Source organism: Notolepis coatsorum (genome assembly GCF_963971535.1).
Source record: "Notolepis coatsorum genome assembly, chromosome: 2".
NCBI lineage: Eukaryota > Metazoa > Chordata > Actinopteri > Aulopiformes > Paralepididae > Notolepis > Notolepis coatsorum.
The window spans coordinates 186453859-186472042 of record NC_140166.1 but is presented as its reverse complement, the minus strand read 5'-3'; the positions used below and the strand labels follow the sequence as shown (position 1 = coordinate 186472042).

At 46.3% G+C, this 18184-nt stretch overlaps 1 protein-coding gene across 1 annotated transcript in view; it reads left to right on the top strand.

The window, feature by feature from the left end:
* sema6bb (sema domain, transmembrane domain (TM), and cytoplasmic domain, (semaphorin) 6Bb) overlaps positions 1 to 18184 on the top strand; it is a gene marked incomplete at its 3' end in the record, with an annotated part of 302720 nt that overhangs the window by 254386 nt on the left and 30150 nt on the right. The window contains exon 14 of the mRNA XM_084308423.1: positions 17921 to 18140. Within this exon, the coding sequence (XP_084164549.1) occupies positions 17921 to 18140 (220 nt within the window). The remainder of the gene's footprint in view (positions 1 to 17920; positions 18141 to 18184) is intronic.

Here is an 18184-nt window from a genome sequence, read left to right as displayed (position 1 = left end):
GGCCCCCAGCCGAGCGGGCCCTGTCCTCCCCAACAGCACACCGCCTGGAACACAGGCCCTGCAACAGGCAGACAGCATGGTCATAACACACAAGAGTTAACCAAAGGAAGCAGGCAGTGCACCGGGGAAAAAGACCAGGCAACAGGCCGTCAACCCAAGCCTGGAAACTGCGGACGAAGCAGGCGCCAGAAAGGACAGCTGAAAACAGCCGCCCCGGCGGAAGGGGCGGAAGCTGGCGTTGTCGCATAACCAAGCCTTTAAACAGCATGTCAGAAGTGGGATCCCTAGACCACTCGACCCCTGACAGCCGCCACAGAAAAAGCCCATACGATCGGCAGACGTCATGAACGTGCAGGGGCACCCTCAACCGGAGAACCGGGAGTCGACACTGCAGCAACACACCAGAGAACCAACCACCCAGGCATTACCCCATGCAATGGTTGGTCCCATAACCCCTCAGGAAAGAAACCCCAAAACACATCTGCGGCACCGCCGCAGCCCGCGTTCCGGTTTCCAACAGGGCTATCCCGGGCCTACGGGTCAACGAGCATCACCCCGGACCGGGCCCGGTGATACGGGGAGCACAGGGTCCCCCGAGGAGGTTAAAACCACCCCAACAGGCCCCTCAGCGCCAAACGCAAGAGAAGAGCGTAAAAATGGAAGACCAGCCCCAGCACCCCGCACTCGGTATTCCCAGGAGGTCACCCAACCAAGTACCAACCAAGACCAACACGCACAGCGGCCGAGATCCGACGAGATCGGACGCGCACAGGTCGGCACGGCCGTAAGCCATTACGACAGTGCAGAATACAACGCACCTAACAAGGGTCCCATAACGCTCAACCCTGTGACACCCGGATCGACCTAGCATTTTTCCCCCTGAAAAAACCCCAAGTCCCTCAGGGTACCAGAACAGCAGATCTGCATCCCCAGCGGACAACGGGTGCAACTGATCCGGACCAGCGCGACCAGAACCAGTCCCGTGCCCTAATCACGCCGACCTGCCAACCCCAGGAGAAGGGGCAGATATGCGCGTTTGATCCCAACATAAAAAAGAAGGCGCCACCCAGACGTGTCGGCATGAACCGCGTCCGGTGGCCCACCCCTAGGGCGTGAGACCCTTCCCCATATGTCCAGACCCATTCCGTCATCATCCCCTGACATGAACGGGAACCCATCGACAACACACAGGATGTCGGAAGAGGAAAAAAAAACCCATCCCAATTGCTCCATAAAAACGCTGTTTCACCCAAGCAATCAAGGCGCGCTAGTCAGCCAATGGCCCAAAAGCACATCCCGAGCCAGCACTATGTGTGCGTTTGGACATACCCACATCAACAATAGGCCGTTTAGACCACCATATTGAATCCCCAAGACGCCCAGGGAAACGACAAGAGGGGCGAGATGCAATCAACTCCATGAATGAATGAATGAAAAAATTTACCCAACAGACTGCAGTACGGCAATACACACAATAGGATAAGGGGAGGCAGACCTGAGAAAGACGTTAGTCTTGTTTCCATCAGGGACCCTCATTTCCAATCCATCAAGACACATTCAACTCTTTATAAAAATAAAGAAAAGGCATCACCCGTATGACCCAACTGCACAGCTGGGAGTAAAAACCCTGTTTTTCACATGATTTCAATCCAGTCACTCCTTTTAATCAGAGTGTAAGACCAGACCCTCCCAGAAACACCTTCCCACATGAGACCATGGTCAAGAAAAAAGATATGTAAACTGTGAGACACGTGACCAACAGACTCAAGTTTGACACATAAACCGGGCGCAGCAGGCCTGTGAGCCCTGCGCCCAACCTCGACATCTTTAAGACACCAGCTCATGGAAGGCGTCGCCATAGCAACAACGCTACAACGGGCGGGGAAAACCCACCGGATCCTGTCATGTAACAGGAGTTGGTAGAATACCCCTCCCCCCCCCCCCCCCCCCCCCTGTCAAGCACTGGCTTGGCCCTGACTGGCTCAGCAGAAAAGATCAAAAATCCCCTAAACCAATCAAGTGGGAAAGGAGGGGTTTATTTGACACCCCCTCCCGAAAACACACCCTTTATCCCTACACACAGAAAAACAACCGTAGCCATCTTGAAAACCTCCGGTAGAAAGCAATGCATAGCATAAGCTAATACAATGCCTGCTACCCACAAAAAGTGTAAAAGGTTTTACAACAAAACACAAGTCGCCTGTGCGTGAATCCAATACCCGTTGCCTATGTCACACATAGGAAAAAACGCTGAACGAGAGTAACGGCTAGGCCGTGAAAAGTGTGCGTACGAGCATTACTGCAACTAAACAACACAGCATTGTGAAAACACATATACTTAGTTAAAGCAATGGAATAACACCAGTTCTAATTGCATGTGGAGCATCAAGCTAAATAGAACCTATTACCGAGTGTAAGTTGCAGACCTTGCTTAACCTCGTAACACAACACAACTCACCCCACAACGTAAAACAGGGCAGATTCATATATACACAACCCCACCATATGATTTGTTAGAAGAAACACACAGTTTGTTCGGCCAAAACACAGTCCCCCTTATGTCGGGGAACTTTTTTTATTAAACACTAATAAAGTTAAGGCACAAAATCATAGAGGGGCCGGGAAGGGTGTAGGAGAGGGGATACAGAGGGGAAAAAAGTCACTCCTAACGGCGTCTGCCACCTCGCGCCGCTCGAGTCTTGCCACCCCGGGGAGCCCCGGAGGGACGGTAGGTTACAGTCTGCTGGACACGACGTTCCCTACCATCTCCTCCGGTCTGGGATGGGCCGGCGGTGGCCGAAGCGCCGTTTCGTCCCCTGGCCCTCTTGGCAGGGCCAGCAGCGGCGGCGGAGGCAGTGGTAGCGGCGACGGAGACAGCTCGACGTCGCGGAAGCCTTCTGCCTCCACCGGCAAGGACGGGAGGCGGAAAATGGGGTTGGAGGATGGATCTCTCCTCTGCCATCTCTCTGCATGTTGAGGTCATCAACTGCAGGGCCTTCCCGAACAGGCCAGCGTCGGAGAGGGCGGCCGTCAGAAGAGGAGCTCTCTTCTTCTCTGGCACACGGGCCTGCTCCAGCCAAAGGTGACGCTGGCCCAGGGTGGCCAGGGCGCGCACTTTCCGCATGGCTATGGCCAGCACCTGGGAAAGGTGCAGGACAGCTCCCGCAGCCTGGGTGATCTGATCGCATTTTACCTCGTTCAGATCCGTGCCGGCCGTCATTACCCCTGATACAAATCTAGCCAGGTGGGCGATGTTAGACGCCGCAGCCAGCGATTGTGTACCAGCGATGAATGACTGGTCACCCCAATAAGCCAATCGCCTAGCCGATTTCCCCTGGAGGACCGGCTTGCATAGGGGTTCCCACACCATATCCGGACAGAGGAGCGCGGCCATCGGACTGTCAAGCCGAGGCACGCCCTCCCCCATACCTTTGACTAACCCCGACACCCGCGTAACTGGTACGTAGGCGGGAGTTAGTCCCATGATGTTGGACACCGCCTGACCCCGACGAACATAGGCCCCCATCGATGGGAAAAATGGGTAGACAACGTCCACCCCTCTCACTGGGGGACGCTGCCAGGGATGGCCTATGAGGTCATCAGGGACAGGTGCAGGCAATGGCAGCGGCAGCGGCACACCGTTTGCGGCGGCGGCTACCGCCATGAGCTCGGGAAACAAGGCCCGCAGTTCCCCCTGCGAACCTTCCTCCACCGACCCCGCATCCCTCGCATACAGCAGGCTGCGACTGGTCAAGGAGCCACAATCCGATGCGGCCGACAGTAGGGCATCCTGCCGATGAGGCCAAGGTGGTTCCTCGACCTCCTCGAACAGGGAGCCCCATGGAGCCATTTCTCCCCCCTCCGGGGTCTCCTGAGGAGGGATACTCTCCTCCACGGGACCATCATACAAGAATCCGTCCGCCTCTTCCATGAAGTCCTCAGTTTCCATCAGAAATCCAGAGTCGGTCGCATCCTCGCTGGTCTCCAGCAGCTCCCCAAACCCAGGCCGTTCGCGTCTGCACGCCACCATCTTGCGACCAGTGATGCCACAGATTACTTGTAAAAGTAATCCGATTACTGATTACTGATTACTCCTTTAAAAAGTAATCTTAGTTACTTTACTGATTACTTGATTATCAGAGTAACTTAGTTACTTTGAAAGTAACTAGGTTACGAAGTCGTCGTCCCTGCTGCTGCCACAACATAAGAATGACAAAAAAAATTTAGTAAAATGTACTCAGTTTGAGTAAAATGTACTAATAGGGCAGGTAGGCCTATCTTGCTATCTATAGATCTATAGATTTCACAAAAGATAAATGGTCAATAACACCACATGTAGGCTGATATGTAGCCTACCTTTGAGGCCTGCCCCATTCAGATATGGTTCTACATTATTATTATTTATTATTGTGTGAATGAATGAATGAATGAATGAATGAATGAATGAATTAATGAATGAATGAATGAATGAATGAAAACTTTATTTAACAGATTGCAGAATGGGTACAATACAGTACGGCTCAATACACACAATTGTTAAGGGGATGCAGACCAGAGAAAGACGTGTGTCTTGTTTCCATCAGGGTCCCCCATTTTCAATTCATATAGACATTTATGACATACACAACATACATGACATTTATGGCATAGGGACATATAGGTATTTAGTACTGATACATTTGTGACATAAGCGGTATTCAAATATACAGTACTGTTACCCCTAGATCATGACAGAGTATATACATATGATGGGGAGGGGACCAGTGATGCCACAGATTACTTGTAAAAGTAATCCGATTACTGATTACTGATTACTCCTTTAAAAAGTAATCCAAGTTACTTTACTGATTACTTGATTATCAGAGTAACTTAGTTACTTTGAAAGTAACTAGGTTACGAAGTCGTCGTTCCCCCAACAGTTTTTTTTAAACGCTTTATTGAAAGTGCATAAATTGTTTTTAACTTGTTTCTCTGCACATAACGTAAATTGTTAAACTAGTGCTTCAGCTTCTGTACCATCAAGTATGGTAAAGCAACAGTCTATGATGCTCACAGCATTAGAGCAGCCAGCCAGTGGTTTTACAAAACCAGTGTATCCATTCACATCTAACAAATGCAGGCTGAACTATTCAATTATATCAACTGTAACTATTAAATTGTTTTTATAAATGTCTCTCTATAAACATACAAGCAGTCTCTCTTTAACATGTAAATTAACTGTAAATCTGGCAAATAAGAGCTTTTCTCTCTCTCTCTCTCTCTCTCTCTCTCTCTCTCTCTCTCTCTCACCCCTCTCTCTCTCTCTCTCTCTCTCTCTCTCTCTCTCTCTCTCTCTCTCTCTCTCACCCCTCTCTCTCTCTCTCTCTCTCTCTCTCACCCCATGCCTCTTTCTCTCCAACCCCACCCAGACAGCCTACATCTCTAATATAATAATAATAATAATAATAATAATAATAATAATAATAATAATAATAATAATAATAATAATAATAATAATAATAATAATAATAATAATAATAATAATAATAATAATAATAATTATTATTATTATAATATAATCCCTTCTCTCCCTCTCTGTGTGTATGTGTGTGCGCGTGTGTGCGTGTGCTTGTGCTTGTGTGTGTGTGTGTGTGTGTGTGTGTGTGTGTGTGTGTGTGTGTGTGTGTCTCTCTCCCCTCTCTCTGTCACTCGTGTTCTCCCACCTGAAGAACTGTGGGAGAGCATTAGAGCAGCCAGCCAGTGGTTTTACAAAACCAGTGTATCCATTCACATCTAACAAATGCAGGCTGAACTATTCAATTATATCAACTGTAACTATTAAATTGTTTTTATAAATGTCTCTCTAGTCTTCTTGCGGTTTCACTTCGTTTAGACAAGCGTTTTGGGGTGGAATTCTCAGACGAATGCGACGGAGCCCTGCTGTCAGACGATTGGCGCATATGTCACATGACGTGCTGTGAAGACCCGCCCTACTCTGCCTCTGATTCGCAGACTGTGGATGGGGAATGTGATTGGGCCAAAGCAGAGTCACTCACAGACAGAGAGTCCAGTCACGCCGCGAGGACACATTCTTGTGTAACCCTTTCACTGCCACACCACGTCACTCCCAAATAAGAAAAACAGCTCAAAAATGTATTTTTGACTGTCGAAAACGAAATAAAATACTGCATTCCGCATGCATTATGAATTTATGATGAGATAGTAACGAAATAGTAATGCACAGCCACTTGGACAAGTAACTGCAATCAGATTACTGGCTTTTAAAGATTAACGCGTTAGATTACTATTTTCGGGGGAAAGTAATCAGATTACAATAACGCGTTACTTAGTAACGCTTTACCGGCATCACTGGAGGGGACTGTACATTAGGAGGGGGTGGGTGGGTGGGAGGGAAATATATACGGCGGGGAGGGAATATATATACTGCAGTGTTGTCAGTGTGCTACTGACAACCTACATACTGCAGTATGGTGTTCCATGTTCATGAATTATAGTGCAATGCAAAAGATGTTTAACTCAAAGGTGGAACATACTGTTTGGCTGGTGGTGCAGCTCCGAGTCCTGTAGAAGTCGACGGTCGTGCAGCTGCTGTATATTCCATATGCGGTAGACAGTATTTTGTTTCCTCCGCAAAGTGAATGTTTTTTTCACCCAGCTTAACAAACGTTAAGTAGACTAGTGAACTTCCAGTGCAAGAAAGCGTTACGAATACGAGCGCGAGCTTCTCCCTGCTAGCGCGCAGTTTAGGTCAGCCTGAAAATAACAATAACAGCCGCGCCCACCAGCATGGCTCAACACGCCAGGTTGCGTGCTGTGACGTCACTCCCCAATACAAGGAAAAGCTTTCCAAACATATATTTGACTGTCGAAAACGAAAGAAAATACTGCATTCCGCCTGCATTATGATGAGATAGTAACGAAATAGTAATGCACAGCCACTTGGACAAGTAACTGCAATCAGATTACTGGCTTGTAAAGATTAACGCGTTAGATTACTATTTTCGGGGAAAAGTTATCAGATTACAATAACGCGTTACTTAGTAACGCGTTAGTGGCATCACTGCTTGCGACGCGAGCGAGCAGACGCGAAAAGTTTGCGTCGCAAATCCTCCGGCTCCAAAACAATCCCCCGTTCATCAACGGGCGATTCCCCAGAACCAGAGGAACCAGAGTCGAGATCAGGCCATCGCCGAAGCGACGGCACCGAACCCTCGGCTCGTCGGTGAGGAAAACTATCCACCGGCAGTCTCCCGGGCTGGGTCGGCAACCACGAGAGTGGCAACAGCCCAGCACCGAGGCGCACGACGGAGGCGGGAATGGAGAACCGGTGGTGAAGAGTAGGTCTAGCGGGTCTACTCTCCGCGGAATACATTATGACCCAAACCTTTTCTTGTACAACAAAGTGAGAGAAGAAAAGATTAAGCACAATGTAAACCAGTCACAACTCTTTTCAACTAACAACACGTCAAGTGGGGTACTACCGAGGCACTTCCTTGTGGTGAAAGCGAGAAGGAGAGCAGGTGGCCACACACCTGCTTATGAAGGTAAGCTGATGAGGGGTGTGGTCAGACTAATACTGGTATTAAAGGTATATTTGTGGAATGTTATTCAGTATGCGTGCACGTACGCGAGGGAGTGCAGTAGTGATGCCAAGCAGAGCCCCTAACGGAACAGAACATTTATATGGTCTTTGGCCCTTTGAGGGCAACCATAATGCTGATGTGGCTTTCTGTGAAAATGAGTTTGACACCCCTGGCCTAGACAATCACAATAGATCACAATCACAATCTTGGAAATGCTAATGCATGACTCAGAGCTTCTTCTGACATCTCATCTTAACTTCCCTAGAGAGGGAAGCTGAGTAGAGCGACAGAGGTTACATTAGGATGTCACATTAGGATGGTTATGAAAAGGACCAGAGTCAACACAAACACAGCAGCAGCATCCAGAAGGAGGAATCTGTGAGGTTGTGGTGGAGGAATGGATCTGGCACTCCTGTGGAGCACCTTTAGCCATGATGCCAGGTTCACGTGCCACAGAGCATTTGAAATGTTCCTTTGTGCCTCTACTGTTGTCAGCTTCAATGGCCCCCGTCCTCAGCCAGCCTGAGGGTTGCTGGGGACTGGTCTTCATATCTGCACCGTGTCATTTGTACATATTCTGAACATCTGGACTCTGCCTTCTCTATCTATCTACATTACCATCTTTTGGGGACTCAATTCTAAAAGGATGACAGTAAACATAATTCTGACAGGGAAATATTAATTCCATTTATAATGGGGTTAATCTCTGACCTGAACATATCTGAATAAATTTGGGCCATGCAGATTTTGGTCAAAATCAGGCAGTTTTGTACAATGATGTGATGTTTTATACAATGACCTCCCTGAGCCAAGCCGCTGTCCCCACATGCTTCAAAGACACTACCATCATCCCGGTCTCAAAGAAGGCTTCTCAAGCCTGCTTCAATGACTACCGTACCATTGCACTGACACCCATCATTATGAAGTGCTTTGAACGGCTAGTCATGCAACACATCCTCCCTCCCTCCCTGGACCCCTTCCAGTTTGCATATCGGGCCAACCGGTCCACCAATGATGCAATCTCCACTGCCCTCCACTCAGCTCTCACCCATCTGGACACAAAAAACTCATACGCCAGGATGCTGTTCATAGCATGTATCCCCCACCCTGTACCCCCCCCCCCCATGCTGCTTTGACACCTGAATTTCCCCAAGGGGATTAATAAAGGATCATCTTATCTTATAGATTTTAGTTCAGCATTTAACACTATCATCCCCCAACAGCTGATAGAGAGACTGGACCTGCTAGGGCTGAGCACCTCACTGTGCAATTGGCTGCTGGACTTCCTGGCCAGGAGACCACAGGCAGTTCGGGTTGGCAACAACACATCCAGCACCATCATCCTGAACACTGGGGCCCCCCAAGGCAGTGGCGTAGCGGAGGCCTCCGCACCCCCCGCGGCTTTCAGTTTAGCTGGTCGTCCGTACTAATACACATTGGCAGTATTAGGGGGTGGGAAACTGATGGGTGGGGATCGGGCGCTGTGGACAGCGACTCCTACAGGTCGGTTGGTGCGCCTGTGCAGTAGAATCAGGAAGCCATGGGGGCGGCGCCCCTCCAAAGCGCAGACCCCTGACGCTGAAAGATCACGCTGCGCAGGTGAAAAGATGTGACTGCTGTTACCTCGAGTATCGGAGGGGTCTCGTGCTATGTATGACTTAGTCCACATTGCAGCCGGCTTGTGGGAGGCAAGAAACAGCGTTCGAGACAGGGGAGGGTTGAATTGGATGATACGAAATTGGGATGGGAGAAAAATAGAAAATGGGAGAAAAAGTGGATAAAAAAAAGATTATAATCGTAACGCGCGGGAACAGGGCGCAGACAGTGTGAGGAGCCCAGTATGGTTCTGCGGGGCTGCAGCTGGATGCATCTCGAGCAGAGGGCGCCCCCCCCCCCCCCCTCCCTGCTATGTTGTAATTTATTTGCTCACCTGCGATAGGGCTAGGCTGATAACTAATGTTCATTGGCAGCGTTTAAAACACAGCGGGAAGCGCCGGTAAAAATGAGCGGTGCTCAGAAAAACAAGATGAGAGCGAAAGCCGAACAGGAGACGGCAAAGCTACGAAAAAGAACATCATTGTTCCAGCAGGCAGCAAAGGTAGACTGACTCTAACGTTACTGAAGATGCATCGGCGACGGCAATAAGCTCCCCACCCAGGCCGGCCGCGTCCACCGCTATCAACCCCCCGGTCAGACCGTCAGCTCCGCGTCGAGTCCAGGCAGACAGACAGCCCAGCCAGGCCCTCAGCCATGCTACAGCCACCGAGACAGGTTAGAAGAAAATAACGTTTTATTCGCCATAACCAGTACGAGTAGCCTACAGGTTACATTGGAACTGGAATCTAATCCGTAAAATTTTTAGTACATGGTTTAAGTGGCCGCGATGTCTATCCATAGGCGGAGGGTGAGGTGGACATTAGGGTAGGCTATTACGCAATATTTTCTCACTTTATTATTGATTTAGGGGAGTGGGCGGGGCCCCATGGTCTGACCTGCGGGGGGGCGCCGACATATTGCGCAACGCCACTGCCCCAAGGATGCGTGCTCAGCCCCCTACTCTTCACACTACTGACTCACGACTGCACACCAAAATATAACACCAACCTCTCCGTCAAGTTTGCGGACGACACAACTGTGGTGGGGCTCATTAAAAACAATGATGAGTCTCACTACAGGGACGAGGTGAGCCAACAACCTCATTCTCAATGTGGAGAAAACTAAGGAGGTTGTTGTCGACTTCCGGAGAGCACACACCCAGCACCCTCCACTGACCATCAATGGTGGTGTGGTGGAGAGAGTGAGCAGCACCACATTCCTGGGTGTGCAGTGCACATCACATCTCAACAGCGGCTCTACTTCCTCTGCAAACTGAGAAAAGCTGGAGCCTCAGTTCCCATCTTGTGCTCCTTCTACCGGGGCACCATCGCGAGCCTCCTGACCAGCTGCATAACCGAGTGGTACGGCGGTTGCACGGCATCCTGCCGCAAGACCCTGCAGCGCACGGTCAGAACAGCTGAGAGGATCATTGGTGCCCCCCCCCCCCTCCCTCCAGGACATTTACAACTCACGCCTGGCACGCAAGCACTCCGCATCGCGGGCGACATCACCCACCCCTCACAGTGCTTCGTCAGTCTCCTGCCTCCGGGAGGAGAATGAGGAGTCTCCGAGCTAGGACTAGCAGACTGAAAGACAGCTTCATCCACCAGGTTGTCAGGAAGCTGAACTCTCTCCCAGCTCTCCCCCCTCTTACTCTGCCCCCACAGACTCTGACTAAGAACCCCCCCCCCAACTGACACACACACACACACACACACACACACACACACACACACACACACACACACACACACACACACACACACACACACACACACACACACACACACACACACAGCTAATGATGCAGATATAGTGCTACCATGCATGCCGCCACCCAGGGCCACAACACAGCTAATGCTGAGTTTATGGGGCAGAAGCAGAAATCACACTATTAATGAGTGGAGGAAAGAGGACGTTATTCAAATGGATGAAATGTGTTTTCTGCGCCCCGACCCTCCTCAATCTGAGTAACGTATTCATGCACACGCAGACCAGACCCGGCGCCATGGGCGGGCATTAGGGGGCCGGGCCCGCCCACTGAGTCAGCTGTGCCCACCCCGGCAAAAAATAAATAAAGAATTTGTCAATCAAAGTCGACTATCCAAATCCTTAGTCGGGGACAGCCCTAGTGGGCACTGATGTCAACAACAACACTACTGAAGCTAGCACGGCACTCTGTGAGAATTTGTTTTCTACCCTCAAGAACGTCTTTACAGAACATCGCCTTAGTATGCTTCATCGACGCAAGGCCAAGTTGGCATTTGAGAAGGACTTAACAAAAAAGTTCAGGAATGAGTGGAGAGGGGCAGTGTTTTAAGAAGATTTCACTCTGTCCCCAAACGCTGCTTGCCGCTCTACTAATGATGGTGTAGCCTGTGGAGGAATTTTGTTTGCTTTTTTATGCACCTTATTTTTGTCAGTTCAGTTTGCCAGTGAATTCAGAAGTGTTGAATAAATGGAGACTTTTCAAAGATATAGAATAGAATAGAATAGAAATGTATTATGTATAGGGAAATTTTACACTGCAAATTACTCAACATTAAACATTTAGACAGAATTAAGTCACGAATAAGAATAACAAAACAAATGGCCTAAGAATAGAATAAAATGAAATAGAATAAAAATAGAATAAAAGATACAGTAAATAAATACAGTAAAAATATACTGAAGTCTACAGTAGGTGTAATATTGCACAGTGCTGTTTAAAAAGTAAGAGTCCAGGAAGATGGTAACTGTCACTCTGTGCTCAGTGATGCAGTGAGTCACAGTGATGCATTGTATAGTCTGATGGCTGTCAGAATGAAGGACTTCCTGTGCCGTTCAGTGCTGCATTTAGGTAGTGTGAGCCTATAACATGCTCCTCCTGTCAGCCAAGTCTGTGTATAGTGGGTGGGAGGGGTTTTCCCTGATGGCCTGGAGCTTAGCAAGGTTCCTCCTCTCCGCCACCCTCGCTAGAGTCCAGCTCCACCCCAACCACGCTACTGGCCTTCCTGACCATCTTATCCAGCTTGTTTGTGTCCCCTGCTCTCAGTCCGCTGCCCCAGCAGGTCTGTTATATATATCCGTTCAGTCTGTTTTTGTATAAGTGAATGTTCTTAAGATAGAGAGAAATTAGATTTTTCAATTGCCTCTCTGCTGTTTAGTTCAGCAGCGTGGGCAGCGCCAAGCAAGCCACAGTGCCGTTGTCCAAGCTGAAACGTATAAAAGGGAACTTGTGTTGAAAAACCATTGTGCCCCCCCGAGAACATTTTATGCCCCCCCACTAATTTGTTTCTGCAGCCTGGTCTGACGCAGACACACACACAGACCTACATGAAGAAAAACACAGACACATACAACAGACACAGCTAGTTATAGTTGAAAGTGGGGGTGCAAGATTATTAAGTGAGGCAGATTTTTTTTAATTGAATGAACACCTGTATGTGCAATTTCCTGCAATATAGAGCCTTCAATCTTGACCAATAAAGCTGCTCTTTTCACTATAAAACTCAGTTTATATTGCAGTATGATAGCCAATTACTATAATAATAATATATTAATATATATACTATATATACTGTATATAGATTTTTCGCTCTTTTATTTTTATTAAATCAATCTCCTTTCAAATAGGCCAAGTTTTTAATAAGAAAGAGAAAAAAGATATATTTCCATTACCTGTAACTCTTGTGTCTCTTTCTCTCCTTCTCTGCCTCCTCCCTGAGTCTGCACATAGTCACCATATCATTCTACATTAAGGAGAGCAATACACTTATGAATACACTGAACTGGTTTGAATACACAATCTTTATGCTACTCTGTAAAGAAAGGGAGCGAGGGGGGGATATATGATCCAAGTATTTGTGTCTTAATTTGTTATGTTATCCTACACTTTAAGCTGACTGTCTGATATTTCCATTACCTGTAACTCTTGTGTCTCTTTCTCTCCTTCCTGAGTCTGCACAGTCACCATATCATTCTACATTAAGGAGAGCAATACACTTATGAATACACTGAACATCATTATGAAACATTTCTATTAGCATTTCACCTCTTTCTTATGAACATTTTTCAACTAGTCTAAGGGCGGGATCCACAAAGAATGGATTGCACAGTGATAATTGCACCCTTACTTACAATACATTATGAATTGAAAATGGGGGACCCTGATGTAAACAAGATGAAAGTCTTTCTCTGGTCTGCATCCCCTTAACAATCATGTGTATTGAGCCGTACTGTACTGTACGCTGTACCCATTCTGCAATCTGTTATTGATTGATTAAAATTTGTATTAACATATTGCAGAATGGGTACAATACAGTACGGCTCAATACACACAATTGTTAAGGGGATGCAGAACAGAGAAAGACGTTTGTCTTGTTTACATCAGGGTCCCCCATTTTCAATTCATATTGAATTGAAGGCTGGCATCTGTAAATGCAGATATAAGTACTTTATTCTTATTTTATTATCATTATTATTATTATCATTATTTCCTTTCCAATGAAATGAAAATCAGAAAATAAGTGGTATTTGATGGAAAATATGAAAGTCAATGCTTGAAGGAAAATGGACTTCGGAAATCAGTTTTTTATTTACTGTTCTGTAAAAGTATTGTTGAATGTAATGTTTTATGTTTTGTGTGGACCCCAGGGAGACTGGTTGTTGTCATGCAACACCTAATGGGGATCATAATAAACTCAAACTCTCATGGGCTTCGATCTACCAGGTAGCTAGCCCCTTCCGTGACTGTGATGCACCGAGTGAATCCACAGTCACTTGCTCCTCAATAGCAAACCAACCGTCCTATGTTGACCATGAAGGACTGGTTCTGCCCGAACCGCTCGTTATACAAGTATCACAGAGACATTTCAAAGCTACTCACAGTTGCACGAGGGTTTTGGACAGAGATACAGGGTGGTTTGAAAGCTCGGCGTTGCATGCGCACTGACTGCTGGGGGAGGGAGGGGCCGTGGGAGGCACTGGATCAAACCATTAAAATGTGGGGGGCAGGGGGGGGGCACAATCTTTGGAAACTTAAAAACTCGCTATTAAGTGTCATTGTGTATTATTAATTTGATTGAAATTACGTAGTTATGTTTACAGTTATATATTGGGAAGGGACATATCATATTTTTCACATGATCAAAAAGTGGGGGTGCAAAAGCACACGTTTGCTCCCCCAAGTCCAATTGTGGGGGTGCAGCTGCTCCGCATGCTCCATTGCTCAGGCGCCGATGCACACACACACACACACACACACACACACACACACACACACACACACACACACACACACACACACACACACACACACACACACACACACACACACACACACACACACACACACACATTCTGTTTTACCTCTTTTATTTAATTCACTCATTCATTTCATTTGAGCTACTGTTTATATTGTACACAGTCCTGTATATTGTGTGTTGTATATTGTGTCCTATAATGTTACTTTATGTTTTATATTGTCGAGATCTTTTTATATACAAGTGGGAAGGGGAAACGTCATTTCATTTTTCTGTATGTCTTGCACATTATGGGAAAATGACAATAAAGTTGACTTTGACTTTTAAAATTTATAATTATTATTATTATTATTATTATTATTATTATTATTATTATTATTATTATTATTATTATTATTATTATTATTATTATTATTATTATTATTATTATTATTATTATTATTATTATTATTATTATTATTATTATTATTATTATTATTATTATTATTATTATTATGCCTATTTCTGCATACTGTGGTCCCTAAAATAGTCTTGTTGTTGCATACCTTGGGTATTTGTAAAGTAGTAGTCATTGTAGCCCTTTCAATTAGCAATTTGAAGGTGTCACCATCTATTAAATACTTGACCTCACTGTATATAATTACCTATTGTGACCTCTAGGATAATCACAGCCTCATGAAACTGTCCACCCAGAAACTACAGACAGGGCCCTATTCCCCGTACCTGGTTCAACTAAGTCGATCAAGAGTCCCATTATCCAGATTCAGTTAACCCGATGTTTGAAGCCGGGATTTTCCTGTTCCTGGAACGCTGATTCAGTCTCGTTAACTCGAGCCAGACTTGAGACTCTGGATAAGTGCGCGCGGCCGCTTCAGTTGAAAAGACAGCAGGTGTAGATCGCAGAAATCCTGATCTTCTAACGGCATTGATTGATTGATTGTTTTACAGATTGCAGGCGGCTCAATAGCCTTGCCGACAAGTTAAATGCATAATCTATAGGCTAATTTTAAATCCCTCATTACCCCAATCAATCAGATTATATTTCTTTAAACGTTCCTGCTGGCAGTAGGTTTATGCATTGAATAATCAAATGAGATCTTGCTAGCGAAAATAATTAATTCAACTGTTTCAGAATAAGGATACGGCTCTCTTATCCATTGATTGATGTATGGTGGATTTTTTATTTATCTGTACTGTGGTGTGACGGTTTGTCCTTTTGACTTTCACGCAGACGACCGGGGTTCGAATCCTAGTCTTTTCCTTCTTTTTGCAATGTAGGAATAATTCAATTTGGTGCACGTTGAGAGCTATATAAAGAATGACATCCTCAATGCATGTAGATTTATAATATTTTAACTTAAAACTAGGCTACCTTTGCGTATAATCATTAATATTATATTCCAAAAAATTATATTGGAAACACAGGGTTTCAAACACCGGTCACGCGGTTGCCAGGATTGAGCACTACCGCTGCGCCACTGTGCCAGATGGGATAAATTCATTGTTTATACATTAATGAACGAGAGACCCGTGTTTAGAATATTCTTTATTTTGAATGAAGTTTTATCTCTTTATTCTCATTCATTAATGTGACGTCAACGGCTCATTCAATTTCTCAAATCCGTCAAACAGCGCATCTCATCAGACATTTTAATCCCAGTTACAATATCACACAAAATCCACAATCCACGCATAGACACTTCAATTTTATGCTTGAATGAAACAAAATCCAGGCGCTCCTCTCCTTCCTCGCTCCTCATCCACAGCGGAGAATATGAAGGGAATCCGAGCCGAACGAGCGATAGGTTTCAATCATTAAGGATATCCCCGCGGGATTCACATTTGCAATGCTGCGCGTTGTTAAAATAACCACATAATGTGTACATCGCACCTAGCGAGCGCCACGGTATATATAACGTGCATTATTTAGGACAAAGTGAATTTAGTATCAGCATTTTGGGTCTATTTTACATTTCAAAAGCCCCCTCTGGAAGAATGGAGCACAAAAACGTAATTCAGAATGGTATAATGCAGATCGTAGACTGTGGGAATAATTTCAGGAAACGAGCTGTCACTTCTTTGCGGGAGCGTGGCTATGGTTCATCCGGCTAACTTGAACTTAACCCTGCTCTCGACCAGGCTCAAACTTTTTGATCTGTTGTCATGGTGATTTAGACAATCCAGCTTCGGGGAATGGGAAAGTCCGGCTTAAGTCAGACTTGACCGAAAGTTATCCGGCTAACTCAGTTATCCAGGTACGGGGAACGGGGCCATGGGCCATTAGATTGTGTGTGATTTATCCAGGTACATTGAAAATAAAGAATTTTCTGTGCCATTTTCAGGAATAGAATCATATTAAATACCAATACCAACCAATTGGCAAAATGGCAAAATTATGCAGAAATCTCCAGATGTCAAAGGTTATTGATACAAAAAGTGTTCTTCAAGGTCTTGTGTTGTTGTAACTATATCAACAGCCATTTGAAAAGTATTGAGCCACTGGATGAATTGAAACACGTTGAATGTGTATTGGAGGAACAGATCAAAAGATCAAAAACAAGAGCTGTATGATTCCTGAGCTATTTTGTCAAGGCTGCTAAAGTGACAGACATGCCACAGACGCCCTCTAGTGGTGATCTTTGACCAACATGTTCTTCACAAGGCCAGATCTGTGTTTGAATGCTTAGAGACCAGTGATTCTCAACCTTTTTGGTCGCCTGTTCGCAACTCCTCTACAAATGAATGATTTCATAATTTCCCTCTTTCAGGCTATTTGGCGTGATTAATGATTGGAGGAAGGATTTAGACTTCAAATATTGAATATTTTGGGACTTCGGGTTACGGCTCGGGTCGGATGGCTGCTTAAATTTTAAGCTCCTCAACAACTTCACAATTCCTACTATTACCACGTTAATTTCACGCCATACGTTCATATTATACTCCGTGACAATGTCCAAACAGAAAGCGAAGACGACTGGAACTCTAAAAGATGAAGATAAGGATTTCATCAGAACCTTATTACGCGAGGAACTTGAAGCTAGCACACTGAAGCTAACTAACAGGCTCGACTCATTCCAATCGGAGCTAGCGACCATGACCATGCGGCTCAGATAACTACAGTTAAAAATGACTCTGAGACCAATTCCTCCGAAATCACTATCATACGAGATAAAATGCATCTCTATGAACAGAAGGTGGCCGACCTAGAGGTCCGAAACAGGAGATGTAATATCCAAGTTTACGGTTTACCTGAAAACGCTGAGGGTGACGCCCCAATTCAGTACTTGGAGCAGATGATTCCCGCATGGTTCCCATCCATCGATCATCCTGAGATTGAACGTGCCCACAGGATCTTCAGAGGCGGCCCCCCGAAGGAGGGGGAACGTCCCCGCACCTTCATTTTCTGTTGCCTACGCTTCACTCTTTGCCAGGCAGTCCTCCGGGAGGCTAGGAAACGTCCTCCCTCTGTGAATAACCATGCCCTCAGATTTGCCGCAGACTTCAGCGATTACACCGCCAAACGTCGCAGGGCTTTTTCACAAGCTATGGCCTATGCACACGAAAATGGCACAGAGGTTTTCCTTCTTTATCCCGCCACTCTGAAGATCAGGATAGGACAGGCTACCCGCCTCTTCACCTCACCGTCCGAGGCGGAACGTTTCCTGCGGCGCAGCGCGGACCCTCCCGCCAACGGCGATGGACCGGCACCAACGGTGATGTCAACAAGCACCGAGGATATCCCCTGCCCCTAACCCTGAATGG